This window comes from Amphibalanus amphitrite, unplaced genomic scaffold (assembly GCF_019059575.1).
Source record: "Amphibalanus amphitrite isolate SeventyFive unplaced genomic scaffold, NRLGWU_Aamphi_draft 000468F_arrow, whole genome shotgun sequence".
Taxonomy (NCBI): domain Eukaryota; kingdom Metazoa; phylum Arthropoda; class Thecostraca; order Balanomorpha; family Balanidae; genus Amphibalanus; species Amphibalanus amphitrite.
Window position 1 is genome coordinate 306847 of NW_024881962.1, and position 20790 is coordinate 327636.

General features: G+C 48.2%; 1 protein-coding gene across 6 annotated transcripts in view; it reads left to right on the forward strand.

Moving 5' to 3' along the window:
• The window catches only part of LOC122392087 (glutamate [NMDA] receptor subunit 1-like), a 99792-nt gene that overhangs the window by 67420 nt on the left and 11582 nt on the right, over window positions 1-20790 (forward strand). For 3 of the 6 annotated variants that reach the window (XM_043386594.1, XM_043386590.1, XM_043386592.1), the window contains exons 12-14: window positions 10317-10524; window positions 12771-12905; window positions 17912-18063. In XM_043386594.1, coding sequence (XP_043242529.1) covers window positions 10317-10524; window positions 12771-12905; window positions 17912-18063 — 495 coding nt within the window. The remainder of the gene's footprint in view (window positions 1-10316; window positions 10525-12770; window positions 12906-17911; window positions 18064-20790) is intronic. The other 3 variants (XM_043386595.1, XM_043386591.1, XM_043386593.1) reach the window with 1 other exon arrangement.

Below are 20790 nucleotides of genomic sequence, written 5' to 3' on the forward strand. Positions count from 1 at the left end.
TGTCTATCTCGTTTCCAGAGATTACAAATCATGCGAATTGGCTTGCAAGAATAAATATTGTTTATCCTAGAAGATCGCATCAGCGCGAAAAGCGCTGGCTTAATCGGCAGAGGATTGGGTGCATTTGAACACATTTCAGAGTTGGTACTCTACTGAGCACCCGCTTGTACCTGGGGGCGGGGGATCTTGTTTCCAACTGAACCAAACCAGGGAGGACCTCAGGGTGGCGTTGCAGTCCAATACCTTACGGTCATTCTCGACTAGTGTCTTCTCTACCTTATTACCATTTCACGTGTTTTCAGTGCTAACTCTGTTGGAAAATTACATAATTCTTCGGAAGGCTTATGCTCTTCGGAAAATAACATCTTTTGTATGATTAGCACCATTCCGCTCGGACGACCTGCTGCGTAGTTGTCCATCCAGCTGTTCATCTCAGCTTAGTATGTACAGCGGCTGGGATTCGTATGCCAGCGAACCGAACATCTTGGGTGGAGTGCTGTGAGGCGGGAAAGATCGGGGATGGACCAATCATGATTCTCTCAATCCTGAAACGGCCACGGGCCAAAAGGACAGTCCGTTGTTGAGCCGATTTGTTGCACACTGACAGTCACAGATGGGCACAAACTGTATCTAAGAGATTGTATTGAAGCTGTATGTCTGCTGCTAATCCAAGTCATGGCCTGACGAGCCCGAATTGCAATCAGTATGCGGCCCACAGGTTACTGATAACACTAATTTTAACCCGATATTTGATGTGCACGTAGGGGCACGAGTCGTTCTCCAACAGGTATTCACCAGTTTCTAGTAGTGTTGAATTTCAAATATCCAGCCGGCGTACTGGTCACAGCGTAGGTACCCGCTCAGTCCCGCTGCCATAACGCAGTTCAACTTTGTGCTGCTGCTCGCTTCTCTCGCTACTCTGGTATATGGTGCACTCATTTCTCTCCTCTGTCGAGTTTATGTCCCGCATCTCTTACCAAAACCACAGCGCAGCCTTTGTCGTCGCCTCTATGCAAGACGCTCACTTCGATAAGCGAACGGCAAGTCCCCAATAGCGTCGTGAACGTCACTGCTGCTCCGTGAACGTTGCAGCTGCGCCGTTAGTGATTTCGGCCAGCAACAGCCTCGTCGGGAAAACTGGCCAATCTCTCCTGAGCAAAAATGGCCTGTCGTTCCTCAGTCGGGAGGCCACCACTCGTGACCCGGCCCGCTCCTCCGCCGCTGGAGATTGTCTTTTGAGGTCGAGTCGGGGTCAACGGGCCTCTCGTCTGAGTGACGAGATTCATTCCGAGTTGGGAGGGTTATTTGGTGTTATTTTAATTAGTTTGGTTTGTGCTGCATTCGTGGTATGATGGAAGGCGGACTTTTCGCCGGAGAATGTGCCACAGGGTCGGTATTATTATTCGGCAATGTTTTATGGAGCACAACTCTGCTCTTGGGTGATTCACGGTGCCTTATAGTTCTTTTACTGCTTTTGTGTTTTTCATTTTTTCATCGTTTATTGCCACAAATAAATAAAACGGAAGAACATACATAAAAGGATTTTTTCTATGCTTCTTTATGTTAATCTCTCTATCCTAAGTTACGTTTCTTCATATAAGCTAAGAAAATGTTCGACATCAATTAGTTATAGTGACTGTGTTTATCCTCATTCAGTCAACAGGCATGTCGTTGACATTGATTGCATTTGCTTATATTGATTGCAAAGCACGACAATTTTCAACTGCCGTTAAATAGTGTGAGCTTACTGAAGCACTAGACGTGATAGTGACGCGCGGGGCGCCGAGATCGACGCGTCGAGCGCCGGCCGAAAACGTCCGCCGGATTAGCGTCAGGGGAGTGGTGGCACAGGTGTCGCCTGAATCATAGATGGACGAACGGGAGACACGGCGCTCAAATTATTTACGAACGACGACAACACGACTCTCACAAATGCCAGCGACACGACCGCTGAATGCGCATGGCGGCTGACGGACCTGGGCTGAAGTATCCGCCAACTAAAGCAGTTTACTCATCATAGCTGTTCGCCACGCTATTATAATAGAACGTTCATGCCTCGGTAATTTCGAAATCAGCCGCGAACTCGTCATTTTCCGACTTATCCCTCGGCGTAGCCATCTTTGGACTATAACAGATGACATTTCGTGCAAGACTGTCACAAGAATATAGTTTGACGTGGGAGAGGGCGGTGGGCGTTGTTTGGCTGTGAGCTGAATCGAGACCGGCTACACGCTGGGTTGCCGCTGAATGAAGTGATGCGAACACTGAGTGAACTAACTCGTCAATCTGCGGACAAATGCGGCCTATTTCTACCCGGAGCACATGGCCCGATTGAAGCCATTCTTCTTTGGCCCGAGAGAGTGCTGATTGCTCAGCGTCTTCCACTTCCCTAGCTCGGAATGAAGCGTGCTGGAGAGTTGATGTGTTAGGAGAGAAGGCGGCGACAAGGCAAGGACCTACAAATCCGCCAACGTTTGATCGGACATTTTCATTGGCGATATTGGTGCTGCACTTCGACGGGAAACATGAGTCACTGGATGTGGGTGAGCGCTGATATACCAGGATGATTTAGCAAGTGTCACGAAGAGCAACTTTAATTGCATTCTCTCTCAAGTAGGTTTCTCAAGACCTCTGACGTATCGGGGGCGGGGACTTACATTGCAGTCTCCAGCCGTGTCGTTCGACCTTCAGGCAACATTATTGGATTGTTTTCAAAGTTATGCGGCAGGTTGGCGTCATACTTTTGTCTCAGTGGGCCAGGCATTGCGGAGTAAGTCAGACAGCTCCCACACAGCTTTGAGCTTGATGTCGCCTTTATATCACATCATATCTCGCTCGAACCGTGACGCGTGATCCAGTGGCACTTGACAAGTGACTCGCTAGCACCTGTCATAAGTTACACTCGTCACGCTATTCCGTACGCGTGTCTGTGAGGATTTGAGGTTCTCAGACGAACCGCTGGGTAGATCTCACGAAGTTGCAGTTATTTCCCAAAGTTGCTCATTGCTCAACGCACAGCACGTTTCCTCAGGTGTTTTCCTTAGCAAAAACATTTGCATGCACTTGATGAGTATTTTCATTTATAGGCTTTTGCTGTGGGTCAGATGCACAACGGTTGCATGACTTACTTTTCTGTCTCATGTTTCATGTTTATACTTCAATTACTGATGAGTCCGGTATGTCCTCAGCGTCTTTGTCTACGCTTATCTTTTTTTACGCACACTGAGAGATTTGTCATCTCTAGGCGTTTCTGAGCAGAGACCGCTTGCCGCTCATCCACATGCTATCGTTCTACCGAGTACCGTCCTGCCTCGTTATTGGAAACTGATCTGACCTTTCGCCCGGCCCTCTATTCTAATCCGAGACACCAATGTGATGGTTCGGAGAGCGCCGGAGATCTCGATTCGGCCATTCATCGGGCGTGCTCTCATTGAAACTCCCGGGATTTCGACTCCGTTCGATTTTACCGTGTCACACGCATACAGCGGCGTGGTGATTATGGGTTTCCGACCTGGTGAATGGGGCACGGTGAATGATGTCTTATTGCGGAGTAGGGTTTAGACAGATTTCAAAGAAGGAATGATGAGGTTATCAAGCACGAGCTCAACTATGTACTGTATGATTGTAGAAGGCGTAGAAGGTACCACGTTGACTAGTAGGAAGAAAATAATTTCTATTTTATGCCTTCTACGAGACTGGACACGGGATAGCCTATTTCCGCTCACAGCTCCGATGCTTCCCACAATTATTCGTGACGAGAGGGCGTGTAGTTGTTACCGTTCCGTTCCGTCCGCCGCCCCACCAGCTCGCACCGTCGGCCGCCCCACCAGCTCGCACTGTCCGCCGCCTCAGCTCCTGGGCACGGATTTCGGATGTGTTCCAAAGCCATGCAATAAAATGCAGATGAGTCTCAAATCCATCGCGAGGCGTTTGTGGGATCCGTGGAAAGCAGATGTGCTGCAAAGCCGCCGGCTTGTGCAGCCTGAGTAGCCACTCGACGGCCAATCGGTCGCCTTAACCCGCGCCCCAGTGGCGGTCTCAGCCAACTTCGCCCTAGTGAGGGGGGGCATATGTTACCACCCACCTCTAACTCAAAAACTAAGAGGGCTAGAAAGACGCGGTAAAAAGCAGTCGATAGCTCTCAATGCGTACGTTTCAAAGTATTTCGGTCATTTTCACCTTAGAGCAATATTGGGGTCACCAGAGGTCATCAAAGGTCAAAATTTGCCAATTGTCATTATATTTTTCAGAAAACATGCCGCTATCTCAGGAACTATGGTAGCTAGAAAAACGCATGGAAGAGCAAACGATAGCTTTTGAACTTTTCTTTTGAAAAGGTTATTATCAATATTGACCTCAGGTCAACGGTTTAGCCTCCAGAGGGCAAAAACTCCAAAAATAGCTGCTGTTACGAAAAGTATTTTTCGACAATAACTTTCGACTTCAAAAAGCCACGACATTTCTATTGCCAGAATCGTGTTCCCCTCGCCAAGACGCGTCGAATGAACTATAATTTGACCTTGAAAGGTCAACTTGAAAATTTGACCTCAGGTCAAGGTCATGACCTTACCGGAAAAGGTCATGTTGCATATCAGTCGATGCGTCTCAACAAGACAAACACAATGAGACCCTTCCCAGCGTTCTATCTCTTTCCAATCGCGAGTTATTGGCAAAAAACTGTTTGTAGCCTCAAGTGACCTCGGATGACCTGTCTAGAGGCTATCAGCAAAAATGACACCTTGGTCATCACGAGTGGACTAAAGCATTGTGATTCTGAAATATTTGGACTGTTCCGATGCGTACACACGGATCTAGAGGCATTTTCATTTTTCTCCATTGACTTGTAATGGAAAGGTCACGCCACTGACCTGACCTTAGGTCACGGATATCAAAAATCCGAGATATACAAATTGTAGGCGCCCATAACAGCATGCAATCCACCAAGTTTCAAACCTTGCTGACAAACACTGCAGGCTGGACATGATTGCAAACTTTTTTTTAGGCTTGGTCAGTTAACTTGACCTGGTGACCTGACCTGACATGACCTGGGGTCAAAAATTTCACACATTGTCCAAAATTGATGTACCAAAAGCTACTCCAAGCGGCGCGGCGCTACGCGCCGCGGTTTTTTATTTACACGCAAAAAACGCGACAGGGTGGTAACATATGCCCCCCCCCCCACTGGGGCGAAGGTTAAGCCAACAGACGGGAAGATGCATGACCTAGCATTGGAGCGATACATTACGCTAGCCAGAGCGATGCATGGCTCGGTACTGGGAGAAAAGCATGGTCCGGAGGCCGGTGCAGTGTGCAGCAGTCTGTGAAAATAAACCTGATTATCTGGAATGGTAGATATCATATTCCAGACGCCTCGCTTTCGCCGAATTTCGCCTCTGACATAATGATTTTATGTTTTGTGGACATCGATCGTCAGACGGCGATGCCTTGATTTTCGTTTGCCGTGACAATCCAGTCTCTACCTCGTTTATGTGGTTATTGCCGAGGGCATCAAGGCCCGTCCAGAGACGTCACGCGAAGACCCACATAGTTATGTCGCTGTCAGCTTCGCGTCTACTCGCTCCTAACCCTCACACGCCATATCAGCCGTTCGGCCTCGAATAGCTATGGCTTCCTTATCAGTGTCTGTTGGCCTTGTCCGTGTTGTAAAGGTGTTCGGCTCAACGCTAGTCTCCAATACAACATCGGATTTTTACACTTCTTTCTGCACAGCGCGAGTTTAGGCGTGTGTCTGGTTTGTATTGCACTACATAGACGTGCAACGGTGGATGCCCTTCTTATTCGATGATCATAACCATCCACTTTCCTGCATAAGCTAATGAAGCTTTGGAGTCAGAGTGTTCGGAACTGAGTTTGAAGATACCAACAATTGATTAAATTAAAAGCAGCGTCATACAAATGACGCAATGTGCATCCAATGACCGATATAAGTTTACAGTCCATCTCTGAGCCTCCAGAATGTATACCATAAACCTTTCCCGAATTCCTGGCAGCACTGGCGGCCCACTCTATCCATAACTAGCCCGCCGTTCCTTTGACCTATCCAACCGGCGGTCAATTACTTCAACCGGCGGCCTATTTCGGAAATGGCTCAGCGTCTGCCCGTCGGCACCCATCTCGTTTGGCCTCGGTGAGGTTTGCGTTCCCGTCGCTGCAAAACGGAGCAGAGACGCAGTTCAGACTGTGACTGCCTTCCAAACTAACGGTGGATGCCTTTGGCCTTTTGGGGTTTTTAGTCTTTGATCGTGATCGATGACTTTGATCCTCCTTTTGATGTCTAATGAGTGGTTTTATTGCTTAGTTTATTTATTTTCATTTATTTTCGGTGGAGCTCTGCATTCAGAATGCCAGCTTCCAATATTTCTTTGAAGAAGTTGAATTTTCCAAATGGCAGCTAACCACATGTTATAGGCGTAGTGTTGTTACAATCGAATGCTAGTGAAGATAAGTTTCACAACAATGATCCATACACTTCACCTACCGGTTCATTGTACTTATCGGTGCTACAACTCGTGCGTATTTGATCATTACTGATTTGCTATCCCTACCCTCGCCGACCGCATTGTAAACAAACGTAGATATAAGATAACCAATTATTGTTCTTTAGCCAGGGGATTCCCGTCACAGGACGCCAGGTATAACGATTGTATCGCTAGCCTTGAGCGTTAATCAAAGGCACCGGTTTCGGTCGCAGACGATATTTGCCGTAGGTTTTCTGCTAGGATGTGAGCGACCTTTTGCACGTGTGACTTATCGAATGAGAAGGACGAAATTGGTCGTTTTAGCCGGCATACAATATCTTGAATTGTAGTGATAATGGGATCTGAAGCTCTGGCCAGCCCGTTTATATATGTACATACGGCACGGGCAAATGTCCAGATTTGTCGCACAGTATGCTTGGCAGGAGGGGCCAATACGGTGCCGCTGTACAATGCTACACAAAATAGTTCTTTTTGTATTTCCTCGGTATCGAAGTTGATATGAACAGGGAAATGATTAAAGATAGTCAAATCTGGAATTTTGAAAATGTGGTATCTTCAAAAGGGAAAAAAGAGATGCATCGTGAAACTCATAAATTAGTGCCTATGAAAATGGTGGCTACAAATGTGTCAAGATGGATCTTTGTTCACCATTCAACAGCTTAAGCCCGGTTCTGACTGCCGAATTCGATCGGAGCGGATGGTAAGCGTATGGTGATCGTATGGTGAGCGTGGCTGGCGGAAAAAGATGAAAATCGCTAGGCCCGATACGATCTGGCAACTGGTAGATCGTATCGTGCGGATCGTGCGTATTTGGTGCGTATCGTGTGGGAGTCTGCGTCCGCCATTATTGCCGGCGGCGATAGATAAGAGCGAAATAAATACTTTTCACGCTTGAAGAGACGTTAGATGTAGTTTAAAGTATCTCTCTAATTCAGTAATTAAGGTTGAATAGTCGTGTCTGACTTTTCCGTGAAGTTAATCAACATTTCGGCTTGATTGGAGCAGCATGGCGGCGGAAACCATTCTCGGCCGTGGAAGGTACGCGATTTTGAAATCGCGTGAAAAAAATAGAAAATCATGTCAACTTGTCCTGAAAAGTAATCAACAACATAAAAGTGAGTATTGTGAATGTTGTGCATTGGTTTTCTTGAAAATCGGTTCGTTGGAACTGACAGAAATTCATTGGTTAGATATCTATGCACCACCTCGGCGTCGCCGGTCACCACGAGGCTGGCCGGGTGGGGGCTGGGCAGAGCGCTGCGTGTGTATAGGCTGGCGCACAGATGACGTCATCTGAGGGAAGCGCGTTGATTGGCCGCCTTGAACGGGACGAGATCTATAAAGAGGAAAATTAATACTTGTCAGACTTAAAAAGATGTTAAATGTAGTTTAAACATTTCTCTAATTTAATTATCAAGCTGAAATTATCGGGTATGGCCTTTTCGTGCAGTAAAATTAATACTTTGATGTGACTGACGCACCTGAACGAAACAATGATTTTTCGTATGGTATCTTCTAAGTGGAAGTACCTACTTTGATTCATGGCGACTATAAACTTTGATTATGTCAATCAAGCCAATTTATTTAAAGTATGCTACTGATAAGATAAGTTATATCAAATATGTTAGCGCAATCCTTCCACAAGACAGCAGCAAGAAGAGCAGCAGCGCAGCGAGCTCCCCACACGATGTCAACTGTACGATACGATCAAGACAAAAGATAAACTCAATCCATCTTTCGATGGAACGCACTACGACGTACGATCTGCCGCTTCCGAGCGTCGCGCACAGTCACGTTTTTCCCGGTTCTCACTGCACACATACGATTATCATCGCGGCGATCGGGAAACGGGCGTGCCGATCCCCATCCCATCACCATACGATCACGATACGATCACCATACGATCCACCAAACGATCGAAAAACGGCAGTCAGAACCGGGCTTTAGAATCTGGGTTTCTGCGATTCATTTCACACGGTAGCTAAAAATACCACTGTCAGCTTCGGCTAAGAGAAATGTTTTCCTTGGGAGGCAATTTCCGCACAGTCTGGGAAACGTCACTGTCACCCTCTGGGTAAATCGAGCTCGTTCGGCCAAATTAGAAGTAGCTTATGCGGCTGCTGCGAATCTACAAACTCAACTTTGACTTTGCAATAAGTTTAAAGTTCGTCGCTAATTTAATTTGAATTGCTTTCAAACCATTGCATGTAACTGCATCATTAAGTTTCATCATGTTGTTATTATTGTATGTATTCTTAGCAAAGTCATCCCAAATGGGATTGCAAAAGTAGGTAGGTACCTTACCTTTTTACGCACTCAACGATAAAGTTGTGATGCTTCTACTTAAATTTCTCTTAAATTCCAGCACCATCCTAAGGTGCTGAAACACAAAACAATTTGGTGCTGATACACAAAACAATTTTTTTATATTTTTTCGGATAAATTTTAAAGTGTAGTTTCCTTAGGATTTTCCCATATTTCACAGTGTACTAACTTAGCGTCCGTGCAACAGGGACAGTCGCGGGCACTGAGTCTCCCATTCCGATCAAAAGTGGAATTCGATTTGACCGTCTCGGATTAGGCGTAGGGTGCGGCTGATGAACCGCTGAGCCCCTGCCGCTGCCGGCGCGGGCCAGGCCGTTCATCCTTCACCGGCGCTCGACCTTCCGTTGCCTTTCACTGGGGACTACTGTCTTCCGCAATCCCATCTGGGATGGCTTCCGTGAAGTAATGGGGACCGGCGACCGAGCGCCGGCGGCACGAACCGCGTCCGCGTGTGCGGAAACGGCACACCGACCGCGGAATGAAGCGGGGGCTCAGTGTTTTGCGATGTGTTCGTTCTTATTTTTAAGTTAGAAATACCTTTCTCTAAATTATGCGAGATGGGTGTTGCAGCGCAGGACAGTTGATCAGATTCAGAAGTTCAAATAATCTGAGCCGCTAGAGAACTTGGTACACTCGCCACGCAGGATATCAGCTAAGGCAAACGTCTAACCTGGAGCTTGATGTGACCCTGGGTCAGATATACCTATGTCTACCTATATGCAATTTGACATGACGTTATCAGTGACATGATTGAACCACAACGGAAAATGTTAGGCTAGCCTTACTTTTCATTAAGAAAAGAATATCCTACTCTTGGTCCCTTGACTGATAATCGATTTATTCCACGCTCCAACCCCGCCGGCCTGGCAACTGGTGTTAGCACCTCTCGCCCGCGGCCCGTCACCCAGGCCGGGCTGGCGTGTTTCCGCGTCTCGCAAAGCCTTCCGATGACACCGGGCGGCGTCTATTCCTGGCGAGAAATGGGCCGATTCGGCGCGCTCAGTTCCGGATAGTCGCCGCGGTGCCGCCGGTTTACTGGGCTGTCCCGCCGAGTGGCTGAGTTAGGGCACTCCCCACTGAGGAGTGTTGGAGTTTGTGTATATCTGAATGGATGTCGGCCGGCTGCTTCGCTGTGAGGCTGATTGGTTTATGCAGCGTTGAGGAATGATAGCGTTTTGTGCTATGGGGTGCTATGAAAACATTCGAACAGAGCTTATTGCTGAGAATAGCAGGTGCACCCCTAGTTTCTGGACATAATTCGTGCCGCCATAACTTGGGTGTTTGAATCCATATGCTGCAACCATAGCTAACATGGTTGACAAAAGTGTATGAGGTCTATACATTTCTAGGCGGTCTGTAACCCGCGTGATCTGAGTGATCATGAACTTGCTCGGGGTCTCCGGGTCTCCACTTCACAGTCTGATCACGCATACGCTCTTGCGCGTCCTCCGTGGCGACATCACGTAACACGTTTTCCCTCCTCTTCCCCAGTCGTTGGAGAGGATGGAGCTGAAGCTGAAGACGAGCGATATCATCTGGCCGGGCGGCAGCAACGTCAAGCCGGACGGCGTCAAGATCCCGACGCACCTCAAGGTGCTGACTCTGCAGGAGCAGCCGTTCGTGTACAGCCGTCGTTTGGAGCGCGGCCAGAAGTGTGACGACTCTGAGACGCGCTGTCCGTGGCACAACACCACAGGCGGTGAGTACGAGGACGTGGATGTGGTGTCCGCCTTCAGGCTGCCGCGCTAGGCTGCCGTTATGGTGCATGGTAGGAGGATGGGGATGTGACGCCCTTCTTCGGGCTGCGGCAGTATGTTGTCGGTGTAGGCTGAAAAATGCTCCGGAGTGCATGGGTAGATGGTATGGGATGCAAGAAGTGCGTTATGTGTGAAGACTTCTTGTTGCTCAGGTGGCTAAAAGTGTTGATACAAGAGGGAAGGGAGAGCCAAATGAAGAGAAAGGGAGGGGGCTGGCAGAAAGTGAGGAAAGAGAACCAAACACTTACGGAGAGGTAGATATAAATGGCGCCGAATTCGGTGATTTAATGCTGAAGGTGACTGCATGATTTCACTCACTTAGCTACTTAAATGATCTAATTTGTTCTAAAGCCAACACCGAAAGGCATTCATTTAGGCTTTAACGCTTTATTCAAAGACTGAACTAAGTTCCATGACGAGGCTAAAAGTTGTCAGTGTTTGAATTGGATGCCAGGGCCCCGCGGCGTATATTATCTGAATGGCTTCGGTCGGAAGTTTTACCTACACCGACCAGCCGCCCCCGCTCTTGTTCACATATCAACGTTCCCGAATGAGCAATTCTTTATTACGACACATCAATCTCTTAGTGACAGACTAACTGCTGAACCAAAATTGGATGACCATACTGTTAAAACTCACAAACCATGCAACGACTCAGCAGCTTCATAAGCTTTTAAATCTCCTTTCTCCTCTCCTTCTCTCTCTCTCTCTCTCTCTCTCTCTCTCTCTCTCTCTCTCTCTCTCTCTCTCTCTCTCTCTCTCTCTCTCTCTCTCTCTCTCTCTCTCTCTCTCTCTCTCTCTCTCTCTCTCTCTCTCTCTCTCTCTCTCTCTCTCTCTCTCTCTCTCTCTCTCTCTCTCTCTCTCTCTCTCTCTCTCTCTCTCTCTCTCTCTCTCTCTCTCTCTCTCTCTCTCTCTCTCTCTCTCTCTCTCTCTCTCTCTCTCTCTCTCTCTCTCTCTCTCTCTCTCTCCTACACACCCACGCTGACAACCGGGACGACCTCGTCACTCGCTCGGGTCCGTTCCAGCTGAGCTTTTCTCACATCTCCATCATTGATCTCATTACCGCCGTCGTCCCCCACTTGTGCGCCATCTGAGCAGCTCCCAAAGTGCGTCTCGCTCTCAGCTTCCGCCCCGTTGCCCAACGCAGGCGTGACCCGATATACTGCAGCTGGCACCCTCGCCCCTCTCTTCTCTCCTATCCCTCCTCCCTCCCACCCCCCGCCCCGGCTCGCCCGCCCGCCGTACTGCTGTCAGTCTTCGTATCACACCCTGCGCCGGTGTTAGCGGAGGTTCGGTCAGTGTGCATGCTTCTGCTGTCCATATCTTGGGCGGTGCCAGAACGTCAGACCGGTCAGCCAATCCGATAGGGTGCCTATCGTTTCCCGGAATTGGGGCCGATCGAAAAACGGGGGCTGGCTGGCCAGCGGCATAAAAAGAGGCAAACAATTCCGAGTAAATGTGCCGACGTCGCATTCGCATTTGTTTTTGGGTGGTCGTTATTGCAGAGGAATTGGGTGGATGCTGAGTGAACTGTTCATTAAAAGATCACACAGACAATAAGATCAGCACTGAGCTTCGTTTGTTCGGGCGGGACTATTCTTGATAAATTTGGGGATCTTCTTGCCAGCTGTTGCGCGGATCTTTCATCTTTGTACTCAGGCTAGAGCTTTATTCATAACGATGAACGTCTTTGTGCTATTTTTAGCATCCTCAGCATTCCTCATATCTCACACGAAATCCACTGCACGTTCCCGCTTCCTATCTAAACCAGACAGATCGGAGCGGACGCAGAATGATATTAGAAAAGTATGTGTGGTGACAGCTGCCGTTGTTTTTCTTTGTCGCTATATTGCGCTCAATACGATTTGTAGGTCTGTGTAGTAAAGAAGAGCTCGAGGTGGTTAAAAGCCGTCTGTCGACGGTTTTTGTAGAGTGTTACCGGGCTCTATATAGACTAGACTACCACAGCTGTAATCCATATGATAAAACGGCGAAGGAGGCTGCAACCTTTAAGGTCTCTTCACTCTCAACGCAACTCTGTGCTCGATATGCATGTTTAGAAATGCTTCATTGCTGAGGTATTCACACGATTACAACACTATTTATTCATTATTCAATACTATTTTTTAATGGTGAGGACTGTCGCCTTGCGCCTACACACCTTACATTTCCGCATGTTTGCCGACAGAAGATGTCGAATTCTGCTGCTGGGGCTACTGCATAGACCTGCTGAACAAGCTGTCGGAGCGTGTCAACTTCACGTTCGACCTGTTCCTCTCTCCTGACGGCGAGTTCGGCGACTACGTCTCCAGGAATGTGTCAGGTGAGGCGTAGTCGCAATGGTTTGGCTCTATATAGTCCGTGTGTGTGTGAATATGTCAGAGGCGGATGGTAAGACCAGACGTATGTAAGTGCATGGGCCTGGGACTCGTGGGACTTCGTGGGGATGGAACTGCTTGACAGTCAGCTAAAGTTTCTCAGTTTTCAAGGTTCTCTCAACTCAAGGCTCAAGGTTTAAAGTAGAGTTCTGCCCATTTTACAGCTGTGGTAGCTGTAAAATGGGTGCAAAGTCTGGCTTTACATTATGCTCAAACATATCATTGCTCGCCTACAACTGCTGCCCGTTTGTTTAGTTTCCCAGCTCCCTGAAGGCTGTTTCAAACTTGGTTCCTTTTCCTTTTGGTGTGAATGGTCGCTAAAAATCTCTGAAAACATTATAGTTAGATGAAGTTAAGTAAAACATCAATCGCCTCATACCATGAATACAATTTAATCTTTCAGAACCGTTTCATAAATATGTAAAATTTCCTCAAAAGCTCGAGGTTATTTAGGTATGCCATTTTGCGTTGTTTCTCACCCGGAGGCGTTAGCAGCCTGTCCTTATAGGCGCTGCACGGTGTCTGCCTGCCCTGTTTATGTTGTCATATAGCGCGAGATGACTGCACTGAATCCAGACAACGGGGCGACTATTGCGCCCGCGCCCTGTTAACACCATGCCCAGTTGCTGGCCATAACAAGCACCTGGGCCCAGTTTCACCAAGTGCGGTAAACTCAATTTGGGGTAAAATACCAAACTACCCCACTCCATAACTACAAAAATACTACCCCGAAATTAGTTAAACTAGCTTGGTGAGGTTTGGCACTTGGCCCAATCTCACCAAGTTATGTAAACTTAATTTGTGGACAGTATTTTTGTAGTTACGGAGTGGGGTAGTTTGGTATTTTACCCCAAATTGAGTTTACCGCACTTGGTGAGATTGGGCCCAGGACGTGCGAAATGGGAGCCATGCAGACGTCATACATCCGTTTTATGTCCTTTATTTGGACCGTATATATTCACTCGTTTTTAGGCTACTCATGTTAGAAGTTGGACGACAATGCAGCAAATTCAATGTTACTTAGCTGTTATTTTATGAATGACTTCAAATCCCTGTAATGCTATAGGTATGATATGTTCTATATGATGAACTATATGATTTGTTCAGTTTCGCCTCCTGTTCTTCGCTTATGACATCCATATTTTTTGCTCTTATTGTTTTCCCTTCCTAATATCTTCGTTTTTTAAGTTTTGATAGCATACATATTTGTTAACCCTCTGTTCTTCGTAAACACCGACCATCGCGATCATGGCTGCTATGGAACAGCAACAGCATGAATGTCTACGGTACTTTTGGGGAATCCAGTGAACTTCCCCGTCCTCCATAAACATGTTTGACGGATTTATACTGGCCGGATGTGTCTGACCCGTCGGTTGGTCACAAATCGGTGTTTTATGGCGGTGCAAGCTGCAGCCTCTGTGATGTGTGCTGCTCCGCTTTAATAGTGACATATATAGCGGCCTTGGGCCCTGGTGAGAGCCATTAAGTCCTTTGAACTCCAATGCGATTCAGCGACTTATGCTGGGAAGGTTATCTTACAGCCACCCATCAGCCGATTATTGCACCCGCGCGCAGTCTCTTCCATTGAAGTTCGGCTGGTCCGAGCGAGCGATCGCGTTCGTCGGACTGACTTCATTCAATTTCAACTCTGCCGAGTGCTCTTGAGCTCGGCACACCTGAACGCTTAATGACTGGAGCTGAGGGCTATCGTGTTTTAAACGATTCCCGAAAGCCAAGTAGTATACTGCGTTTTATTCTCGTGTGTTCTAGCAGTTTACCCTCAAATCGTTCGCAGAACTGGGTGATTATGTGCTATTCAAATCAGTCTATTCATCCTGTCAGCGGGGATTAACACCAGAAACTATAGACTGTAAATGGAGCGTGTTTTGAATTCGTCTCCATAGCTGAAGCAAACAGGTCGGTTCTCTGTGTGGCGACTGTCAGCTAATGGCGTACAAAACACTGTCACAGCTGTGGCTGCTTCAAACAGGCGTAAAACACGCAAAGGAGGAGACGCACCATAAGAACATCATTGTGGCATGCTCCAACGATACCAAAGCACCCAGAACAAAGGCAAACACGACCGTAGGGCACAGCTGCCGCGCACAGACCAGTCCACATATTGTCCGGGGCGCGACTAAGCGCGGTCCCACATTGTCTCTTTGTTTCCGTGGCACACCAGCGTCTCGAGCTGTGATGGTCGCCGTGTCGGAGGCTCTCGGACGGCCGCCAGTGCCGGATACGGCCTCATTGACGGTGTTTGAGACTGAGCTGTGACCGGACTACGAGTCACCGAACGGCCGGCGTGCGATGACCACGGCCGCGCTATCACGTACCGCTGGGCGCCGAGCCGAGATTCGAGCGTCGTTCATCGCCGCGCCGCGGCGCCGGACGCCATTTGTAGGCCGCTGGACGCCCGGCCCGGCGGAGTGGATCCCGTCTGCAAATTATCAGCGCAGGGAGGATGGCCTCCTTCACCGGGAACCCGTCCCGACAGGCTTTTGCAGCGCTACGGTGGAGAGATGCTTGGCGAGGCTCCTGAAGAGACGTGTTTAGCCAGGCGGCAGCGGTCGATGGAAAAGTAGCAACGCACGCATGATGTGAGCTAAATGTGGATGGGTTGGATCAGATGAACCGTGTCGTCGTCTACGCCAGCAGTAGCAGAGGCTGCGACAGGATGGATTGTACAATACACATGCCGGTATATAGCTGTTGAATCAGCTCAACCAATGCGTTTTACAATTGATGCGACATTTTCCGCACCCTAGTGTGAAACTCACCGGTGCAACTACTGAAAATACCTCAACTACTATTCAGCATGCCCAATAAATTAGCCGGTCACAAGCCTGCCGTTTCTTTGACCTTTCTGTATGGCAATTTATGAGCGCTGCGCCGTCAGCGTTTCTCATTTCGGACATCGGCAGTGCCATGGCAGCGCTTCGGGTCCGGGGTCGGCGCGGGGGCCGGCCGGTCGATTTTTCTCGCCGGCCGGCTCGGGCAGCGGTGGCGGCGGCGGCGGCGAGGTGTCGGCCCCCGGCGACCATCAAAGCGGCGGCCGGCGGCACTTGAAATGGACCGGACGTCCGACTGGCTAATGGAATGTTTCCGAGCGGCGTGCATTCGTTCTGGGTGAACGTTTCGCATGACACTGATGAAGACCAGTGGCGGCGCCGGTCGCGGCGCTAAGGCGAATCGGTCAGGGTGTGAGCCCCGTTACGCAGAATCGCGCCCAGGTGCCGGCTGTGCGGAGGTGATTTAGCACCGAGCGCGGCCGCCAGCTCGCTCAACTTATACAGTCGTCTCTGAGGGATTTGGCCGGGCTGAGGCTGTTGGAACTGTCCCGACTCGGAGTCACTGCTGGGACGAAATCCCGTCTGGTGGCCTGAAAACCGGGCTGCTGTCCTGCGGCTGAGTTATGGGACTGTTTGAAGTTTGCTGACTAAAGGCTTGTGGTGCTGCAACCATTGGCCTTTGTATAATTAGTGGAAAATGTTCAGACGATTTTGTTATTTATTTAATTTACTCCGTCGTTCGTGGGTGGCTTCTATCCAAATTCAGCAATAGGCGCCCAGCCGTTGCTCTGATTATGTTAAAAAGCTGACGAATGCGTCTATTGAATGTTGATTATTGCTGATAGCTGCTACCCTCGAACACTCAACTTCATCGAACTACTGAATTCTCTGAATGGTATACATCGATTAGATGCATCTATATTAATTTACGTATCGTCAGCCTTGTCCGCCGCCTGGTGGGGGCCGGCGGGTGGCGGGTCTGCCCAGCTGTTGTATGTAATGTTTACCGGCTCCTCCTAATCACACTGCCCTCCTCCGTCCCTCCACCGCCTCCGCTGCTGCTGCAGCTGCCCCACTGGTATGCAGCCGTCATTGCCCAGGGTCTCGGGGGATGCCGGCCCTAATGTCGGCGCGAGCCGGCCAGCCATATCGACTCCGCCCCGCCCCGCACACACCGTCCCAGCCGGGCTACATTCGGGCCGAAACGGCGGCCGCGCCCGGCGCCACCGCGATTGGCCGAATCAGGACCGGCGACATATGCCAGCCCGGCTGCAGATATACAGAGCAGAAACAGAAGACAGCGCACTGTGGCCCAGACGACGCGCCTTGTTAGTGGCACGGGTTCGGGGAATTGTGGCGTAGCCACTGTGCTGATTGGATACTGCGTCAGTAAAAATAGAGCGCATTTTGTTGAGAGAAATCATCTCGTTTTGTTGGAATTCTGTCTGTAGATCGTGTTGCTGATGATTTGTGAGCTGTCAACAGCGATGCTCCTCCTGTCACCACTGTGGCCACGGGGACAGGACGTTATTCGGTCGTGTTCAGGCTCGCTTGTGGCCAGTCCATCTTCATTAGCGTCACGGCTTCGGTTCTGAATGGAGCGGCCATTGATTGCCGGCGGACAACATGCAGACGAGATCGCATTGTGCTGGCGTCTCGTCAGTCAGGCCGGCTGCCTGCTTGTAATGACTGCACGCTCATGAAATATTCAGACCGCCCGACCTCCGGCGCCGCCCGGCCGGCCTCGCGTTTAGGCGACGGGCTGATCAGGTCGCGCTATATTCTCAATTCTCATTGCCTGGTGAGAGTCGTGATGAATTTATCAATTACATTGATTTGATTGATTCTGTTGGACAGTGCTGTCATTGTTTTAGAGTTTTTGCTTGTTTTTGTTTTGTTTTTATTGAATGAATTTAATTTTCATTTATAAAACAGTCCTTTTCTTTTTGTGCGCTTGCTTTGCAGTGATTTTTGAGTGTTACATGTATTTATGTTGTCATTCTTTTCGTTTTTTATGTCGTTTTTTATCTGATTTCTTCGAGATTCTAAGTTAACTGATCTGATGACCCAGTGTATGACCATGGATGAGATAATAATAGTGTTATATCATCCAGTGTATGACCTCGTGTGACCCCGGCGTCTTCTCTGTGTGCCCTCAGGGAAGAAGGAGTGGACGGGTATGATTGGTGAGCTGGTGAGAGAGCGCGCAGACATGATCGCAGCCCCGCTCACCATCAATCCGGAGCGGGCAGCCTTCATCGAGTTCAGCAAACCGTTCAAATACCAGGGCATCACCATATTGGAAAAACGGGTGAGTGACACTCCGTGGCCTGTGAGTGTCAGATCTACTTATTGGATTAGACGCGTCATTTCGGGGAGTGACATTCGCGTGTCATGCTTCGAAGTATTTCAGAATACGTTATATGCAGGGCATCTGAGTAGAGTAAAATTGCTTCATGTATTCGTTAGGAGAAAGCTCAAGATGTATGGGTATAATTGCTCTTGCACTGTCCAACAAGAATGCAATTGCTCTCGGCTTGGCATGTGCGCACCAGCGTGGTTATGTGGCCCCTAGTCACCGGCGAACATTTGCTCATCGTAATTGCCCGAGCCTGAGTGAGGATGTACCCTCTCTAGTCTCCGCCCACTATTCAGAAAGTTCTATTTGAAATACGTTGTGCATCCATACTTACATAACGTTCTTGAATGCATTGGTGCATGCAAATATATCCATTTGAGTACTTTTCGTGATAAATGAAATAATGTTTGAGAATAACTCTGTCATCTTGATTTAGCTTCATTCATTCTGCAAGGATTGATCATGCCTGCTGAATATCAGCACACCATGTGGCCGTCATAACCAACCAACTCAAATCACTCGAACTCAGGACACCCTAATTTCATGCAGTCCTGGCTTCATTGGTGATTTATGGGGACTATACCGCCGACATTTTAATGATTTCCTCCAGATTTTATAATGCAGATGGGTGCTTATTAATCTGCCCTTCGTTGCATGTTAAGTTAATTCCTTGGACTTGTTGGTGAAGCACAAGTTTTGGGTGCCGAAAAGTAAAGATTGTGCAAGGCGTGCTCGGCTGGACTTCTGTCACGTATCAGCTCAAACTTTTGGTAACATACAATTACATATTGATTATGGACGTTTCTTTATAGTCCCCACAAAGTGACTTTTTTACTTTGCTTTTTATTGAGTTTTAAAGCACCAGTTGTTTTGAGGATTTGTTTACAAATGTAATATTTGCTTCGTAAATTTGTCGTAATTTTCATCACGAGCTCAACCGACGCATTAAAATGTGACGAAACCGCTGAATGCCAAATCGTGGTTGCTACGGGCTCAGGTATCAATAATCCAGAAGGCATTTTTCTGCCTTGTTTTACGATCGTTCTAATAGCCTTTCAGCTCCTCAGTATCAAATAAATGTCGCTTATAAATGCTACCGATCTAGCGTTAAACCCTATTCGCCTTTGACCAGCTTATTTACAGAAAAAAATCCAATAAAAAATTAGATCAATTTTGGCGCCATTACTTAGCCACTATTAGGAACTGCTTTTAGATACATTTTAATAGTTTTTTTTTTGTCTCAGCGTCATGTGTCTTGGAAAAGCAGACCTACAAAAACGTGTTATTCGCATAAATCGATAGTTGGATTTCTTTGCTGTGCAGCTGCAGATATTCTTGTTGAATATCCACGAATTGTTCAAATGTTTTGCTTGATGAATCTGGAGTTTCTAAAAAGCCCATTACGGGCAGAGCATGCTTTACAAGCATTGGTGTCATTTTTAATAGATTTTTGACGCAGAAGTTTCATTGCATACACGTAGAACCCAGTTATCTTCACATGTAGCATAACTTTTAAAATCTCACGGAGTCCTGTCCTGGCCCCTATGGTTTGAGTAGGGGACTTTCTTCTGGTTAACTCCAAAGCTCATAGCCGAATATTTGACTTGTCTCGCTTTATCAAACACGACCTTGAGTTATGCTCTCGTTTGGTTCAGAAAACATCCTCCTCAACAGCTGTTCACTGGGCTTCCCTTCCAGACTATCATTCGTACAACATTGTTCAAATCGAATATTCATTTGCCTCTTTGCGTGCTATGATATATGAACGACATACTCGTAAGAGACGATAAATGACATTATGCTTGATCTAAGGCTTGAGTCTACGATATGCCCTAATGATCGAACAGCGTTTGAGATATCTCTCTGTGATCAAACGAGTGCATTTTCATTCCATTTTATTCAGCCTAGCCTAATGACAACTGGCCAATCTTGAAAAGCTGAAGGCAATCTCCCAATGTCCCAGTTTCTCGAACCGGCCTCGGGAACGCTGACGATCTCGCTGTTTTGTTGTTGTTTTGTTGGGTTAGGCCCTTTCGGTCGACAAGACCATTGCAGAGCCGGAAGGATGATAGGAATTAGGGGGAGACATTGGTCTGGGCAGGCACCCTAGTGAGTCGCCGGGGCTGAGCCCGTCCAGAGGACAGGCCACCCAGCCCCAAGGCACTCACTGCACCCGGCTACGGGGTGCGCTCCCTCGGGAGCAGCGGTGCCGCTCCAAGGGAGCAGCCCGCATGAGATTAAGTTGCCTGTCCAGCCCGGAGGGGGGTTGCGGCGTGGAGGAGGAGGATTTCAGTATCCTGAGGATAGAAGCACGGATAGGTGATCTCGCTGTTTTTAATTAGAATGACTTTTTACAGCTGTCGGTCATAATTTCCCCGACAGAGCCGAGGGCGGATCTTTGAAGGCGAGCCGGCTCTTCATTGGTATTCGGCCGTTAGCGCGAGGAGTAGCTGAGGAGGTCTCTGGGGTCTTCCAATGCTGGTGGTGCAGGGAACTATGTCGCGGTGGAGGTCGATTCTGTAGCGATATGCTTATAGGTGTGGAAGACATGACATTGCATTGGTCATCACAAGACGGCTTCATTGCAGGAGCTCAACGACATTAATAAACAAAATCATCGAAGTAATATCAGAGTAATTTATTAATGTGCAGTGGTTTATGATGTTTACGTGAATACCT